Raw genomic sequence first — 18,265 nt, 5'->3', positions numbered from 1 at the left:
GAGTTTTCGAACCATGAGGTCACGCCGCAGCTGTACAAAACTCTGGTGCGGCCGCACATGGAATATTGCGCACAGTTCTGGTCACCGCATTATAGGAAGGATTTAGATTATAGAAAGGGTTCAGAGGAGATTTACTAGGACGTTCCTTTGTATACAGGGAAGGTCTTATGAGGAAAGGCTGAGGGACTTGAGGTTGTTTAGAGAGACGTAGGTTGAGAGGTGACTTAACTGAGACATATCAGAGGGTTAGATAGGTTGGACAGTGGGAGCCTTTTTTCCTGGATGGCAATGGCTAGCATGAGGGGGCATAGATTTAAATTGAGGATGATAGAGAAAGATCAGATGTCAGAGACAGTTTCTTTACTCAGAGAGTAGTGGGGGATGGAACGCATTACCTGCAACAGTAGTAGACTCTCCAACTTTAAGGGCATTTAAATGGTCATTGGATAAGCATATGGACGAGAATGGAATAGTGTAGAATAGATGGGCTTCAGATTGGTTCCACAGTTCACTGCAACATCGAGGGCCGAAGGGCCTGTACTGCGCTGTAATGTTCTATGATAATACCACTCTGAGTTAAGGCCAAGTTTTGTCTCCATGTGAAGTAAGAATAGTGAATAAGGGATAACTTGCCTATGGGGTGAGGATGTAATTAAGTCACTGTTTTGAAATTATATATTCTATTTTACAATATTTTATAAGTAATACTGTATATCAAAACACTGAACAATTTGAGCAGAAATGTCAAGCTCATTTGAATAAAGTAGTTTATCTGCAGTGCAACTTGAGATGATGAAAAACCATTTTACTGATTCACAGGAAGCATCAGTTTAACAGTTCAACTAAAAGACAGCATCTTTGACAATGTAGCACATTCTCACAGCGCTGGAGTGTCAGCCTTTCTTTTTGTGCTGAAGTCCTAGTTTGGTAACCTTGTAACTCAAAGTCAACAGTACGATCAACAGAACCACAACTGGCAATGTAGCTGCATCCAACGCCTTTTTGGAGAAAATGCTCCAATTTCAGGTTCTTAAACTTACCAATTGTTCAAACAAACCAAGGTAAATCTTCTCTCCCACTGTGGACAGTAAGTTTGTGGTGCCACACCAAAACTGGACAAGTTCCAACTGCGGGAGACTGATCAACCAGGTTACCAAACAGATGGAGTTGAAGATTTGCCCCAATGTCCCATTATGGTGCAAATATTATACATTTCATTTGATAAAAATCCTCTGTGTGAGCCCTCACTTCATCAAAAGGAAATCAATAATAAAAGAATTCTGATTCATCAAGTTACTCACTCAGCTTTCTCTGACTCAACTTTATGGTCTTCTTTCTCATTTGTCTCATCCTCCTTTGTTTTCTCCTCCTAGTCGTACATTGAGAGTAAAAAGATTCAGGAAAAAGCAGGGATTACTTTTCCTTACTAAATCGTATTTATATGAATTTTTAACCCCATGAAATTTATTGCATCGCAACGACTGACCAAAGGAGCGAAACATTACTGGATGTAGAGAACAGAACTGGATCGGATTATGAGGCAGATCCCGATTGAGGAAAGGAGATGCAAAGAGGGATAAAGGTGAGGATCAAATTGTACGTGCTGGTTGATTAACTGAAACATAAGCAAGAATTTATCACGGACACAGGCAAACCTGTGCAACTCTGTACAATACTAAACAGCTCCAATGTCCATATAGTATTACCAGTCATGGAAAGGCATATTAATTGCATGCATTAAGCAGAAAAATGTCACAATATTATTAATGATTTGAAATTTGTGAGGTAAAACCAGTGAGATGTTTTAAGCCTGGTTTCAATGTAGACTCAAACAAATGGAATGAAATGAGGAAATTAGTAATTATACTGGATTTATTCAGAAAGGTATTAATTTTATGAATACGAACAGTTAGAGTCAAGAGCTCTCTGATTTAATGAGTCTGGTAATCTATAAAAAAATTCAAATAGAACAAGGAACCATGTGGATACATATGGGCTAATTTAGCAATCTCATCATTCCAGCTGAATGCCACATTCAAACCGAGTACACAGTGGAGAAATGGAAGGCTAGGACAGAATCTTTCAGATGGTAGGGAACACACTGTCACTCCTGATGGCTTCCCTACTGCTTTGAAAGCTTTAATTGGTCAGAGACAAGCCTTCTTCCACCAAACGGGTAGGATGTTCCATCTCAGAGACCTGTCAGCCATCAGATTGACCAAGAGCTCTCCAGTACCAGCAGCTATACCGAGAGTGGTGGCTAATGCTGGGACTAAATCAAGCCCTGCAGAACACAGACCTAAATGCCCAGGATGCAGTGAAGTCCTGAGTCCTTTAAGTGAGGCCCTTATGACGGTCATAAATTACCACTTAGGAGCTGCTTCCTCAATTTTCAGAATCAAAAGGCGTGTCACTGGAAAACACAGCAGTCAGGCAGTGTCCGAGCAGCAGGAGAGTCGATGTTTCAGGCATAAGACCTTCATCAGGAATGATGGAGGAGGAAAACTTCTTCAAGGTGGGCATCCTTGGAAGTGGCTTCGCAGTAAGATTACAGCAACTAGGAGAAAGTGAGGACTGCAGATGTTGGAGATCAGTGTCGAAAAGCACAGTGCTGGAAAAGCACAGCAGGTCAGACAGCACCTGAGGGGCAGAAGAGTTGACGTTTCGGGCATAAGCCCTTCATCAGGAATGTGGTCAAAAGCCCTTCATCAGGAATGTCCACATTCCTGATGAAGGGCTTATGCCCAAAACAGCGCTTCTCCTGCTCCTTGGATGCTGCTTGATTGCTGTGCTTTTCCAACGCCACCCTTTTCGACACTGATCTCCAGCATCTGTAGTCCTCACTTTCTCCTTCCTCAATTTTCACACTGGCAGGTGAGAGGTTCAGGAGCTAAGGGTAAAAATTGGGAAGTGATCCTGTTCAGGCTTTGTTTTTAATTCATTCATGGGATGTGGTCATCACTGGTTGTCCAGCATCTACTGATCAACTCAGGTTTCTCTTGAGAAGGTAGCAGTGAAATGCTTTTTTCAACAACTGTAGGCACACTCATAATGCAGTTAGGGATTTCCAGGAATTTGAACCAGTGACAGTGAAGGAACAGTGGTATATTTCCAAATCAGGATCATGTGTGGTTTGGAAGGGAACTTGCCAGGTACATGCTAGTGTGTGTGCTGCCATTCTTATTGTAAGTGGTAGAGATTGTGGATTTGGAAAGTGTTATCTAAGGAGACGTGGTAAGCTACTACAGTGCATCTTATAGATGGAACATATCACTGCTATCTGTGTTCATGGTGGAGCGAATCAATGTCAAAAGTGATAGATGGGTGCCAATCAAACACGCTGCTTGGTATAGGATTTTAATTGAGCTTTTTGAGTGCTGTTGGAGCTACAGTTTTCCAGCAAGTAGTGAGTACTCCATCACATTCCTGACTTGTGCCGTGTAGATGGTGGACAGGTATGCAGAGTTAGGAGTTAAATTACTCATTGCAGGGTTGCTAGCCATCAACCTGCTCTGAGAGCTACAGAATTATATGGTAAGTCCAGCTCTGGTTAATGGTTATCTGTTGGCAATCAGTGATGGTAATGCCATTGAATATCCAGGGACAATAATTGGATTTCCCCTTGTTGGAAATAGTTTTTCCTTGGCACTGGTGTGGCACAAATGTTACTTGCTACATATCAGCACAAGCCTGGATATTGTCCAGGTCTTCCTGCGGTTGGACATGGATTGTTTTAACATCGAGGAGTCACGAATAGTGTTGAATATTATGCACTCATCACATAATTCAAACTTCATAATGGAGTAATAGTTATTGGAGTAATAGTTATTGACGATGCAGGTCTGGGTGGTTAGGCCAATGACATTACCCTGAGGAACACTTATAATTATGTCCTTGGACTGAGATGACTGACCTCCAACAGCCACAAATAGTTTCCTTTGCAACAAGTACGTCTCAACCCAGTGGAGAGTTTTGCCCAATTCCCATTCTCCAGTTTTGCTACTGGTCACATGCTACCTTGATGTCAAGGTGAATCATTCTCATGTGCCCTCTTTTTCTTCTATTTATTCACAGAATGTGGGCATCACTGGCTAGGCCAGCATTTATTGCCCATCCCTAATTTCTCAGAAGGTAGTTAAGAGTCAGCTATATTGCTATGGATCTGGAGCCACATGTAGGCCAGACCACAACAAGACATCAGTGAACCAGATGGGTTCTTGTGACAATCAACAATAGTTTCAGGGTCATCATTAGAATTTTAATCCCAGATTTTTATTGAAATTCCACTATCCACCATGCTGGGTTTTGAAGTCACGTCCCCAGAATATTACATGGATCTCTGGATTAATCATCACCTCTCTTGAGTTCAGCACTATTTTCTAGGTTTGGATCAAGGCAGTAAAGATGTCAGCAGCTGAGTGGGTCTGATGGACCCAAACTAAGCATCCAGGACAAAAGGTTATTGTTGAGCAAATGCTGCTTGCTTGCACTATTGAAGACAGCTTCCATCACAATGCTGATGATCAAGAGTAGAGCGATGGGACGGTAATTGGTTGGGTTGGATTTGTCTTATCTTTTATGTACAAGACATAACTGGGCAAATTTTCATCTTGCCGGTTAGACACCAGTGTTGGAACAGCTTGGTTAAAAGTGTTTCTCATCCTGGAGCACAAGGCTTCAGTACTATTGCTGGAATATTATCAGGGTCAATAGCAGTATCCAGTGCCTTCAGCTGTTTCCTGGTATAATGTGGAGTGAATTAAATTAGTTGAATATCTATATCTGTAGATTGCATTCTGGGATTGTCTGAGTCCAGGTTTTCCCAGTTTTCACTGTGTGACATGAGTGTTCACAAAACTGCAGCTACAGCAGTTACCAGCTTCCAAATTTCGAGCATATGAGAAAAGGTTACAATGCACCATTAAACTAGAATCAATGATTTATCTGGCTTCACATATTATCGTTGTATTGTTTGGGAAAAGGAGCAGTTTTCTTAAAAGAATGGTAAACCAACCCTCAGGTGAAGGTGGGCAAGGGGAGACAGGTCATCCTCGCATCATAAGCAGCTGCCTGTGGTCTTTGTCCTCAAAGGGTTCAGATGGGTGACTGGCACAGCTTAGATTGCCAGCCCCCAAAATAAGAGATATGAGCATTGGTAGGTGGCAAGTGAAAGGCGGGAGAGAGAGGATCCAGAGAATGCTTCATCACCCTCTTGGGAGAAGACCAGAGGTTGAAGGGGAGAATAAGGACTCTCACCAGCACAGTCTGCAAAACATCATTGATAAACACAACACCACTTCAAAAACACTGGGGTCCATCGCCTCCGCTTTTCCAGTCTACAGAACAGCATCAGGATCGGGAAAGCATTCTCATCTGTGATGGTTAGTGTATTTCCCTTTTTAAACTATTTTAATGATACATTGTTCGTAAACGACTGCTTCTTAACAAACTCAATGAAATATCTGAAAATCGCTTACAACAAGTCAACTTCTCTTTATTCAGTAATTGTAACCATGCAACCCACCCCCGCCCCCACCACCAAAATCTAACACATTGCAAGAGAATGGCTAACGTTTTGTGTTACCTGTTGGATGCTTTGAAGTTCTGGAAGTGGAACAGTGAGGTAAGGTGGACTAATTAGATCCCTCACTCCAGCATTTGGATTGTGTGGTATTAGTTTGTACTGGCCTCCCTCACGCCGTAGGTCTAATCCAAAAATATCAGAAAGGAAGTCACTCTCCTCAGTGATAGCTGTTAGGTCAGTCAAGTCTTCAGAAGGCAGGGTTGATTGTGTAACTTTTCCCTCTCCTTCACCAACTTCACCTCGTACCTCATCATGTGTCGGATCTGGCATGTTAGCTAGAAGTTCTGTAACTTTAATCTTCTTGGCTCCCTCAACAAGGCTGCCCCCCAAGAAAGTGCTGTACATGATGCGGAAGAATCCACGGAAAACACTAAATACAAAATGGGAGAACCCGATCAATAAACTCCAATAGAAGGCAAACAAGGTCATAACCATGTCCTTCATTGTCATTTTCTTTATTTTCTTCATCTGCTTTTTGAGGCTTTTCATTGTGAGTAACTTCATGAGAATCATCACATTATACCTGAGAGCCATTAAGGCAGATCTAATTGTTGTCATGGAAAAAAAGTTCATTTTGGGATCTTCTTCCTCCATTTTATCCTTTTGAGACTCCTCTTTACTCACCGATCTCTCAGTAGAATCTGACTCTGAGATCTGTGCAGCTAACTGCATTTCAAAGATTGTGTCTTCACAGAAATTCACAAACAGTTCCATCTTTTCCTTCTCTCCTCCTTCATTCACAACATCGAAGATGAATTGTCTCTTGGACTCCTTTACTTGTGGCTTCTCCCATTGAGTCCTGCTGGATTCACTGATCTCAAAGTAGACTCTCTCAATTCGCTTGGCACTTCCCATAATCTCGATGCGGCCAAGAAAAGGCTGAAAATAATTGAGAACACTCTCTGCCAACTCCAGGAAGGTCTGCAGGCGAGTATCATGGGGCATGTGCTCCGATAAGTTGGTCAGTAGCACTGCAACATTGAAACCAATGTCTTTTGCAGGTTCATGAAATCTTTCAACAAACTCTTCATAATCCAGCATCTCATTCTCATCAGTCTCTGCACAGGAGAGTAGGAATTCAGTTTCTGACTGTGTGTAGTGTTTATGACTCTCCATAGCCTTCTGGAAGTCCCTCTTGGAGATTAGACCTTTGCTATCAGGATCATATTCTTTGAACGCATCAGATGATGTTAGGTTCTTTAACTTAAGGAACATGTCAAAGAATTTGAGAATCATTTCCACATTGTTTGAGGATTCCACCAACATGTCTACCATCTGCTTGCCAATAGTTCCATTGACGACATTACCTGAAGTAAATAGTTCATGTAATGTTACATTTGGTCCATTATCAATCCTTTATTATCAATGTCTCTTCACTTGTACTTTAAATGTCTGTTTTGCATAATAGTGCATGATCTCATGCAATAAATTCGTAGAATCCCCACAGTGCAGAAAGAGGCTATTTGGCCCATAGAGTCTGCACTAACCCTCTGAAGGGTATCGCACCCAGACTCAGCCCCCTCATGTTATCCCTGAACCTGCATTTACAGTGGCTAATCCACCCAGCCTGTATGTCCCTGCACAATACAGGGTAATGTAGCATGGCCAACCTACCTAACCTGCACATCTTTGCATTGTGGGAGGAAACCAGGGCACCTGGAGGAAATCCACACAGACACGAGGAGAATGTGCAAACTCCACACAGACAGTCCCTCAAGACTTGAAACGAACCAGGATCCCTGGCACCGTGAGGTGGCAGTGCTAACCACTGAGCCACATTGCCACCCTTAAACAGTACAGCACCGCCTCCATTTTGCACAGGAGTGTTCGTGACTCTGTATTCAAATTCTTGATGGGGACTTGAATCTAGAAACCTTTGACTCTGAGGCAAGACAGCTGCAAACTGAGCCATGAGTGATAATTTGATTGCTTTGATTGAATCAGACTTGTTCTGATATTGCATCTCAGTGCCTCACATTTTGCAAACCAAGGTCTTCATTTTATACCCCCAGTAAAACGTAAGAACAGGTATTTGAGAGGTTAAAACAGAGGCAACTTCATCCCTCCTGAACAGGATTGTCCTTGTGTTTTGACACTGGGGAATTGCATTTCAATTTTTCCTCTTACTTGTGTTACCAATGAGCAAATTTCAGAAAGATAATATTTGCCACAACAGTTACTGTGAATTTTGAGAAAGCAATTCCAAAGCAACAAATTGATCATTTAAATAAAATGAATAATTAATGAAAAATGACCATTAAAATGTCACAGAACTAACTCATTAAACCATTTTTTGGCATCTCAGTTAAGAGCCGGCACAGGGCCAGCCAGCCTTATCCCCTCACCCGCCCAACAGGGACCCTGTCCCTTGCATTTGCTTGTTGGGTTTCCCTCCACAAAGTGAGTACCTGGAATGGTGGAATGAGAGCATTAGATTTAATGGAATATTATAGGTGTAACATAGATGGGCTTTTTTTTTCAGAAAGTGATTAATAGGAAAACTCAAGAATATGGTGTAAAAGAACTGTGGATGCTGGAAATCAGAAATAAACATAGAAACTGCTGGAAAAGCTCAGCAGCTCTGGCAGCATCTGTGGAGAGAAATCAAAGTTAATGGTTTGAGTCCCGCAACCCTTCCTCAGAACTGAGAGGGTCACTGGATCCAAAACGTTATCTCTGATTTCTCTCTTCGAATGCTGCAAGAATATGCTGTAATTGGCCATGTAGCAGAAAGGGAAATTTAGTTATAAAGCAAGAGCAATGTATCAGAATAAGTGAATTTATTTCGGAAAAGGTTTGATAGCTATCTGCCCTTAAAGATCAGAGCATGCAGGAAAGTGGAACTGAGCTACAGTTTGATAAGCAGTGATCTTATTGAATGGCACTGTAGGCCTGGGCCTACTCCTGCCCTTGGTTCCTGGACCCCCAGCTGACCTCACTCCACATTAATGATCTGGCCCTGGAATTGGACTGCAAAATTTGCTGGCTCATTTAGAAGAAAGGATTTAATAAAGTGAAGACTGTAAACATTTTGGATAAACACAGACAGGTTAGCAGAATGGACAGCCAAATGGCAACTGAATTTAATATGGATAAGTAATAGATACTTGGAGGAAAAGCAAGGAGTGAAAGTTCATACTTTATGTAAAGAATTAGAAGGGCAAGAAAGCCTGAGAGACCAGGAGATTTAAATGTATAATTCCCGAATGTGAAGGTAAATGTGAAGGGGCAGCATGGTGGCTCAGTGGTTTGCACTGCTGCCTCACAGCACTGGGGACCTGGGTTCAATTCCAGCCTCTGGTGACTGTCTGTGTGGAGTTTGCACATTTTACACCACCCCCCACCCCCACCCCTCCATGTCTGTGCGGATTTCCTCCGGGTGCTTCGGCTTCCTCTCACAGTCCAAAGATGTGCAAGTCAGATGAATTGGCCATGCTAAATTTCACATAGTGTTCAGCACTGCATAGATTAGGTGCATTAGTCAGGGGTCAATGTAGAGTAATAGGGTAGGGAAATGGGTTTGGGCGGGATACTCTTCAGAGGATCAGTATGGACATGTTGAGCTGAAGGGCCTATTTCTACACTGTAGGGACTCTAAATAAAACCTTAAAAATATCAATAGAATTTTGGGTATTAAATAGGTAACAGGATAGAGGAGTAGAAAAGGTAAAGCTAACTTTATACCAAACATTGGTTGATCCAGAGTTAAACTATATGCAGTTTTGAGGGCCCCAGTTTAGAAAATATATTAAATACATATAGCATAAAATCACCTGTATGATCCAGGGAAATGAAACAATGGTTATAAAGAGGAATGTACAATATTAGGACTACTTCTGCTGGAACAGACATGGTCTGTTTATGGACGTTATGAAGATCTCAAAAAGGTTTTGGCTGATTCAACAGATGGTGGTTCAGTGATTATAGGGGTCATTAACTTAAAATTATTACTTCAAGTGAGCCCAGTGTTCAAGACAAATGTTCTTATATACAGGGTTGTTGGGACATTGAATTCTTTGCCACAGAGTGTTTGAGACAATGACCATTCTATCTTCTGAAGGGAAACTCTATAGATAATAAGAACAGCAAAAATACAGGATTACTCTGACACTGAGCTGGGAAAACCGTTATGGGCCAAATTGTCACTTTCTATGCTGTGAACATCAATGATTATTTTCAAGAAAAATGCGATTGGAAGAATAAGACAAGGTGATTTCAGAATGAAAAAAATATCAAAGTTAAAAACGGTACAGTTTGGACTGAGATCAATGTACAGAGACAGAGGGTAGTGGTGGGTTTTTTTTCAGACTGGAGGTCTGTGACCAGCAGTGTTCTGCAGGGATCAGTACTGGGTCCACTGCAGTTTGTCATTTATATAAAGGATTTGGATGAGAATATAGGAAGCATGGTTAGTAAATTTGCAAATGGCACCAAAATTGGTGGTGTTGTGGACAGTGAAGACGGTTCTCTAAGATTACAAAGGGATCTTGATCAATTGGGTCAACAGATTGAGGGGTGGCAGATCAAGTTTAATTTAGATAAATGTGAGGTGTGACATTTTGGTAACATGAACAAGGGCATGACACACACAATTAATGGTAGGGCCCTGGGGAAAGTTGTCGAACAGAGAGATCTAGGCGTCCATGTACATTGTTCATTGAAAGTTGTGTCACAGGCAGACAGGGTGGTTAAGAAGGCATTTGGCATCCTTGCCTTCATTGCTCAGAACACTGAGTATAGGAGTTGAGATGTCATGTTGCAGTTGTTCAGGACATTGATGAGGCCACTTTTCAAGTACTGTGTACAGCTCTGGTCACCCTGCTATGGGAAGGGTATTATTAAATTGGAGAGGGTGCAGAAAAGATTTACAAGGATGTTACTGGGACTGGAGAGTTTCAGTTATGAGGAGAAGCTGTTTTTTCTTCACTGGACTTGGGAGATTGAGAGGTGACCTTATAGGGGTTTATAAAATCATGAAGAACATAGATAAGGTGAATAGTAAAGGCCTTTTTCCTAAGGTTGGGGTAGTTCAAAACTAGAGGGCATAATTTTAAGGTGACAGGAGAAAGATCTGAAAGGGACCTGAAGGGCAACTTTTTCGCACAGATGGTTTAGCTGCCAGAGGAAGTGGTAAATGCAGGTTCAAAGTTTAAAAGACATTTGGACAGGTACATGAATAGGAAAGGTTTTGAAGGCAGACAAACTGGATTAATTTAGTTTGGGAAACTTGGTTGGCATGGAAGAGTTGGTCCTAAGGGTGTGTTTCCATCCTGTATGACTCAATGAGTCAATGACTCTATAACAGACAGAAATAAGAGCACCAAATTAATTAAGGTTTTATTTATTCGTTAAATTATTTGTGTCTAATTTTATTTCACAGACTCACCTTCCAACATTGAAAGCAGCATTACGACCATATCCTTCTGAAGGTCCATCAACTCCTTCAGCAACTCAATTTGGCTAGAATCCTAGAAAATGTAACATGTAGATACTGTAATAAATAACTTTAAGGTTTTAATTTTGCTTTACATTGTTAAATTTCTATAATTGAATTCTAACGATCAATGCCGTGAAGAAATCATCATAAAAATTACTTTTTTCATTTTTTGTCTACTCTGAATAAGCTAACTGTTGTTCAGTAAACTTAGAATATTTCTTTCTCTTATACTATTTTGTTTTCCTAAACGTTTGCATTTTCCCTGCTAAATTGTCTCTTAATTCTCTACATGTTTTTGTCCTTTAGCAATCTATTGCCTGGAGATAGGCACAGAAATGGAGGCTGGAGTAAATACCAAAGCCTTTCTTTATTTGCATACCCACTCACTAACCTGGGACAGTTTCATTTGCATGTGGGCAAACACATGAAGAAAGCCAACCACTGCATCCCATAGTCTGCTATGTGCCAGACTTTGCTGATTTCCAGTGCAGGGGCCCTATAGAAATAAACAGAGTTTAGCACAAAACTAAAGTATTTACATTGCACTAGCTGACCAATAAATCTTTTCAACCAGAATCCATTTTTTGTGCAAGAATCTTGAATCATAAATGGCAACATTTTTTTTCAGCTGATTTGCACTCTCACTCTGAGTCAGATGGAGGTGATTTCAACTTCCACTTCACGATATCTGCTCATAATCGAGACTGATTCTCCAATGGTAACCGAAGCAAGATAACTCACTTCCTGCTTGTACTCGGGTATCTGACACTTCAAGCTACATTAGAAATTGTCCTAGAGTTTCCAATGTAAAGGTGATATTGATTTTTACAATTATAGTCTTTTGTTGCATAAGGAAAGAAGCTTTGGAGACAAAGGCGATGACTTTAACTTGAGACGTACAATGAACAAAGTGTAGGATGCTGGCAGAAACCATTAGTTGCCTGATGGTTGTTTCTGGAAAGAGGCATAAGCTATTTTGAGGCTTAGGTCTTATTTACTTACAGCTGGGAAGCTTGCCCCTTCAAAGAGCCAGGACAGATCTAATGTATCAAACGGTCTTCTTCTGCGCTATACGAACAAATTGAAATGAAACCCTCTCCCTAAAAAGCCCCTCATGCTAGGTTGATTGAACCATAAAGCATTGGGATTGATAGATTATTCAAGTGTTTTAATGTAAATGGAGCTAATTCAGATAACTAGGCTAGCCAAGACCTATTACATTGGGAGTACATGTTTGAGAGGCTGAATGGCCTTCTCCTGTTCCTTTCAGATATTGCTCCCACTAAATTTTGAACTTTATACAACTTTTCTGCCATACTTAACAACAAACAAACTTGAAAGGATTCAGAAAAGATTTACAAGGATGTTGCCAGGATTGAAAGGTTTGAGCTTTAGGGTAGGGGCTGGGGAATTTTCCCTAGAGCATTGGAGGGTGAGGGATGACCTTAACAGGTTTATAAAATCATGAGAGGCATGAATAGGGTGAACAGACAAGGTCTTTTCCCCAGGGTCGGGGAGTCCAAAACTAGAGGGCATAGGTTTAAGGTGAGAGGGAAAAGATTTGAAAGGGACCTAAGGGCCAATGTTTTCATGCAGAGGGTGGTGTGTGTAGGGAATGAATGGCCAGAGGATGAAGTGGAGGTTGGTACAATTACAACATTCAAAAGACATCAGGATGGATATATGAATAGGAAGGGCTTAGAAGGATATGGGCCAAATGCTGGCAAATGGGACTGGATTCATTTAGGACATCTTATTGGCATGGACGAGTTGGACCAAAGGGTCTGTTTCCAAGCTGTACATCTCTATAACTCTATGACTATATAATTTATATAAATTATTGTACTAATATGTTCCTAGAAAATGGTTTGGCAAATCATTCTGCTATATGGGTCAATAAAGGGAGCTACACTGAAATGAACACTCGTGCATTATAGTACCCCAGGTTCTGCTGCCTGCAGCAAATTAACGCACCACCATTCGCTGGACTGGGTAAAATATTTGGACTGGGACTGGATTGGGTAAAATATTTTATGAGTTTTTAAGTTATAAGTTAAAGCTAATCAGGAGTCTGATTAGGACCTGTGTAATAAAGGAAGCAACTTTATCTCACCTCAGTTAATCAGATTGAAAGATCCTTACTGCAGTACAGACAGTTCTGAATTAGGATAGAATATTTAATTCAGCCTAAGATTGTGAACAGAAAGGTGTAAAGAGAAAAGAGATATGGAAATAAAGGCAGCCGAATGAAATAGACAAAATAGACAAATATTTCTGACCAAATTTTCAAATTTTTAATTTTCAAATAATCTCCAAAGATAATTAATGTCCTCATAAATGAGAGTCCATGATCATAGAATTCAAATCCCAGTACCTGCAAGATTGTGAGGCAGTAATTAAGACTGAAGACTGATCATATCATTGTACACTTGAATCTCCTGATTTTTATTTGTGGTGAGTATATTTTAGTGTAAATACCACACTTTCAAGTGCTGTATATGTATGACCAGATAAATTGGACAACTTAACTGTACCCATCAAGAAACTGACAAATCGTTTCTGAGCTAATTCTTAGTAACAACCTCACCATTATTTTCTAATTCAATAACTAGGCTATTACGGTGAATATGACATAAAGCTAATACATCTGATCTTTTCACCAACAAGCTTAACTGAAGAGCACTGATGGTTCTCAGTGATGATTCTACCTGAATGTACTCAGTAAGTGTGTTGAACACTTGCTTTGCCACATTGATTGCCTTTGAGAAATTGCGCTGTCCCTGTTCATCAATGATGTCCTTCCCAGAATAAAACCAATAGAAGTCACTGATTGATTCCTGGAGGCAAAACAAAAGATAGTGGTCATAATTATGGACATCCAGTGTACAGTATTTTAGGAGATGCAAATAGTTTTCCAACATATAAGAAGTTTAATGTGCACAGAAAGCCCAGGGTTGTGCATTAAATCAGAGTTCACTGTTCTCCCCAGTATTTTAGCATTCTCTTAGGAATGTGCAATTTCATTCAATATACAATCTTCTATGAACACTGTGTGATAGTTATTGCACAACTGAGATGTTATCAGAAAATAATATTGCTCAATTACTTCATAAATTGATAACAATCAACTTAACATGTTTGCTCCTACAAGGATTGGGTAATTCCCTTATATATTTTGTGCTAATGAGCTGAGGTAACAGATATATCTAGTCTACCCAGACAGCACAGTATTAATTAGCTGCAATAGCACTCTGCTTTTTACTGAATTGTTTCAGAACGACATGCATACGAAATGCTGTGAAATGTTAAAAAAAGGGTAATAAAACTGCAGGCAATTTACAAAGATTCAATAATATCTGAAGGAAGACCATATATGACAATAGTTTGCATAAAGATCTTCAATTCAAGCCTGTTCACAATTAACAACCTTTTACTTGTCTGTATGCTTCCAGCATTCTCCACATTTATCCTCATTGCATAATTCCACTCTACCAGGAATACCTTATGGACTCAACTATATGGGGATCAATCTTCTCTGGAGCACCAAACTGCACACTTTTGTTTCTTGCAACTTGAATGTATGACTTCACATGACAACTTTTTTTCTTTTTGCACTGGAGTCAGGTTTGCAGTGCAGTTGCAAGGCATGCTGGGTACAAGAGGAGTATGGCTGCAGAAGCGGGTAGGTTAGAATGCTCACTTTTGTTCTTCAACACAGTATCCCAGCTTCCAACAGGATTTAAGTGGTCCTTAAACCCATGCCAGCCGATTACCTTGTGAAAACAAACCAAAAACCACATCAAAGGAACAAAATGTTAATTGCAACTTCTTGAAATTGTCATTTTTTTAATGCTAAAACCCAATAGTACTTCAAACTCAGCCAAATATTTATATTGGTCACTGCTGCCCAAATCGTAGGCTACTCTCTTCGAAGGAAAGAAAAGCAGGGGTTCACTTTAATTTCCAAACAAAGTGCTTAGCATTCAATGTAAGGGATCATGTGGCTTTGTCAAAGCCATGTTTTTTAATCCATTGGACCCAACTAAATTGCATTAGAAAAGATGACAATACAGGCTGCCAAGACACTTTGTAACACTTTTCACTACATTTTCCAATGACTACACATTCTAACACATGTGAACAAGTGCAAAAGACTGGTCAAGGTAAGTGACAACTTATCTTTGAAGGTCATATCCCTCTGATGAATCACTTCATAAAAATACATCTACATAATAATACAGCACCTCATAATGACATGTGAACAAACTTTACATTTACCTTTCAGAATGTTTCAGATTGCTCAGCAGTCTTTCCATTTGCTTCATGAACTCTCAAACTTATATTGCCTCTAGTGGGCTTTCAAACCCCACACTACCAAAGTAAAATGTTGGCTGAGGGGAAATCTGGTTTTGACCTCCTACTTAGAATGAGGATCCCGATCTCAACAAGAGACATTGATGACCCCCATAAAGTCCAGAGGAAAAAGGCACATGGTCAAAATACTGAGGAAAATCATATTTCCTCTTTAAAAAACTGTAAAATTGACTAGTTGTACGTTGAAACATTTCTTTATTGTTGTAACTTATTACTTAACACTGTGGAGTAGTTATAAAGTTACAAAGTAGGCAAGTATTCTCAGTTGGCAGCAACAATGATTAAGTACATTGTTCAGTTCACAATGTGTCCTTTTGGATACATCTTTGCTCGGCTGGGTAAAATGTTAATCCTCAATACTTAGGCATTCATTCTGCAAAGTTTAGATTGTTCCTAGATTGTCAATAAAGGGAGCTACATCAAAATGCACTATAACATCACTTGTGTTATACTTTTACAGTTCTACCTTTTCAAGATTACATATAGTATCTGACACAGTATTAGATAGTTGGTCACCTTGACCCTAACAGTAACACATGCCCTAGGTGCCCAAATGAAGTGCTTTTCCATCAGTCTGCAGTTCTCTGCAGTCTTCTTGTTGTGTTTGCATTCATCTGACCTTCCCCACTGATCAATCTGCTCTAAAGGGGCAGCAATCATGTCTTTCCCATTATAAGCCAAGCCTAAAGCATTCTGGAGAAACTCATTGAATAATCCTTAAGAAAAAAAATGTAAATCTAGCATATGCACAGCAACATGATTCATACTTCATTAATGGGGCTTATTTAGTAGCATGGGCAAAAGATACCACCCACTCTGATCACAGTAAAGCACCCATGCTCAATTGACACATGTAGTAGCTCTCATGAACACAAGAAAGCTATGAGGTCTCATGCTTAGTACTGCAGTATTTCAGTAACAATTCAAAGTGGTGGGGTTAACTGTTGCTATGCTTAGAAACAGTATAAATATCTTCTTTTTAATGCATACACATGGCGCGTGCCATTGTCAATCTGTCCACATTACTTGTTCAATTCATATTTCAACATTTTATTCCCTGTTATTTCATTAAGTTATTTCTTGATTGAATATGCAGCGAGTTAAATATTCACAGATTCATAAGACCATAAGATATTGGAGCAGTATTTCCCTTAGGCATCTGTTGATGAAATTGCGAGGGTATCCGTTTTTGGCGAATACATTGTAGAGATGTTCTTCTTCCTCTTTTTGCAGTTCTGGTGTACTGCAGTGTATTGTGGCACTTTTGAACAGTGTCTTGATGCAACTTCTTTTGTGTGTGTTGGGGTGATTGCTTTCGTAATTTAGGACTTGGTCTGTGTGCGTGGCTTTCCTGTAAACCTTTGTGGTGAATTCTGCGTTCGGTGTTCTCCGTACCATCACGTCTAGGAATGGGAGTTGGTTGTCCTTTTCTTCCTCTCTAGTGAATCGGATACCTGTGAGTGTGGCATTGATGATCCAGTGTATTCTCTATTTCTGTGTTTTTAATGATTACAAAGGTATCGTCTACATATCTGACCCAGAGTTTACGTTGAATTTGTGGTACGACTGTTTGTTCTAACCTTTACATTACCGCTTCTGCTAAGAGTCCAGAGATGGGTGAGTCCATGGGTGTGCGGTGATTTGTTCATATATTTGGTTGTTGAATGTGAAGTGTGTTGTGAGGCATAGGTCCAGTAGTTTGAGTATGCAGTCTTTGTTAATAGGTTCCCTGTCTTGTTGACAACGGAATGAGGACATGCCACAACCCAAAGGACTAGCCACACTACTATACATCAAAAACATTTCTGAACTGACAGCCAGACTACTGCAACCACTAGGACTCATAATAGCACACAAACCAACAGCCACTCTCAGACAACAACTCACCAGGACAAAGGACCCGATACCCAGCATGAGCAAAACCAATGTAGTGTACAAAATCCCATGCAAGGACTGCACAAAACACTACATAGGAAAAACAGGAAGACAGCTAACAATCCGCATCCATGAACACCAACTAGCCATGAAACGACATGACCAGCTATCCTTAGTAGCCACACACTCAGATGACAAGCAACATGAATTCAACTGGGACAATACTACTATTATAGGACAAGCCAAACAGAGAGCAGCCAGGGAATTCCTAGAGGCATGGCACTCATCCACAGATTCAATCAATAAGCACATCGACCTGGACCCAATATACCGGCCACTGGAGCGGACAGCTGGAACTGACAACCGGAAGCGACAGATTCAAACCACTACAAATGCCGGAGGAAACATCACAGAAGCACTTCACAGGAGGCTCCCAAGCACTGAGGATGTCACCTAGACAGGGGACGAAATGTCTGCAACACAAATTCCCAGCTCGGCGAACAGAACCACAAAAATCAATTGCAATAATAAAGGCTGAGAAATATAAAGAGAAACTAGCAGCTAATATTATTTACAAATTGTAGCTAAAAGTAACTGTTATAGTTCTGCACTGTAACCAACATAAAACATGTTGAGAAAGGCTCTTCTAGAGTCATAGAGATGTACAGCATGGAAACAGACCCTTCGGTCCAACCTGTCCATGCTAACCAGGTATCCCAACCCAATCTAGTCCCATCTGCCAGCACCCGGCCCATATCCCTCCAAACCCTTCCTACTCATATACCCATCCAAATGCCTCTTAAATGTTGCAATTGTACCAGCCTCCACCACATCCTCTGGCAGCTCATTCCATACACGTACCACCGCCTGCGAGAAAAAATTGCCGCTTACGTCTCATTTATATCTTTCCCCTCTCACCCTAAACCTATGCCCTCTAGTTCTGGACTCCCCGACCCCAGGGAAAAGACTTTGTCTATTTTTCCTATCCCATTCAA

At 40.5% G+C, this 18,265-nt stretch overlaps 1 protein-coding gene across 2 annotated transcripts in view; it reads right to left on the bottom strand.

Annotated features, from left to right (window-relative positions):
* ryr2a (ryanodine receptor 2a (cardiac)) overlaps nucleotides 1–18,265 on the bottom strand; it is a 758,045-nt gene that overhangs the window by 53,755 nt on the left and 686,025 nt on the right. For both annotated transcript variants that reach the window (XM_072580564.1, XM_072580565.1), the window contains 5 exons: nucleotides 13,730–13,858; nucleotides 11,413–11,517; nucleotides 10,971–11,052; nucleotides 5,585–6,891; nucleotides 1,302–1,369 (listed from right to left, as the gene is read on the bottom strand). In XM_072580564.1, the coding sequence (XP_072436665.1) occupies nucleotides 1,302–1,369; nucleotides 5,585–6,891; nucleotides 10,971–11,052; nucleotides 11,413–11,517; nucleotides 13,730–13,858 (1,691 nt within the window). The remainder of the gene's footprint in view (nucleotides 1–1,301; nucleotides 1,370–5,584; nucleotides 6,892–10,970; nucleotides 11,053–11,412; nucleotides 11,518–13,729; nucleotides 13,859–18,265) is intronic.

The sequence above is a fragment of the Chiloscyllium punctatum genome, chromosome 11, assembly GCF_047496795.1.
Source record: "Chiloscyllium punctatum isolate Juve2018m chromosome 11, sChiPun1.3, whole genome shotgun sequence".
Classification (NCBI taxonomy): domain Eukaryota; kingdom Metazoa; phylum Chordata; class Chondrichthyes; order Orectolobiformes; family Hemiscylliidae; genus Chiloscyllium; species Chiloscyllium punctatum.
Note: the sequence above shows the minus strand (reverse complement) of the source record. Positions and strands in the feature narration are given on the sequence as shown.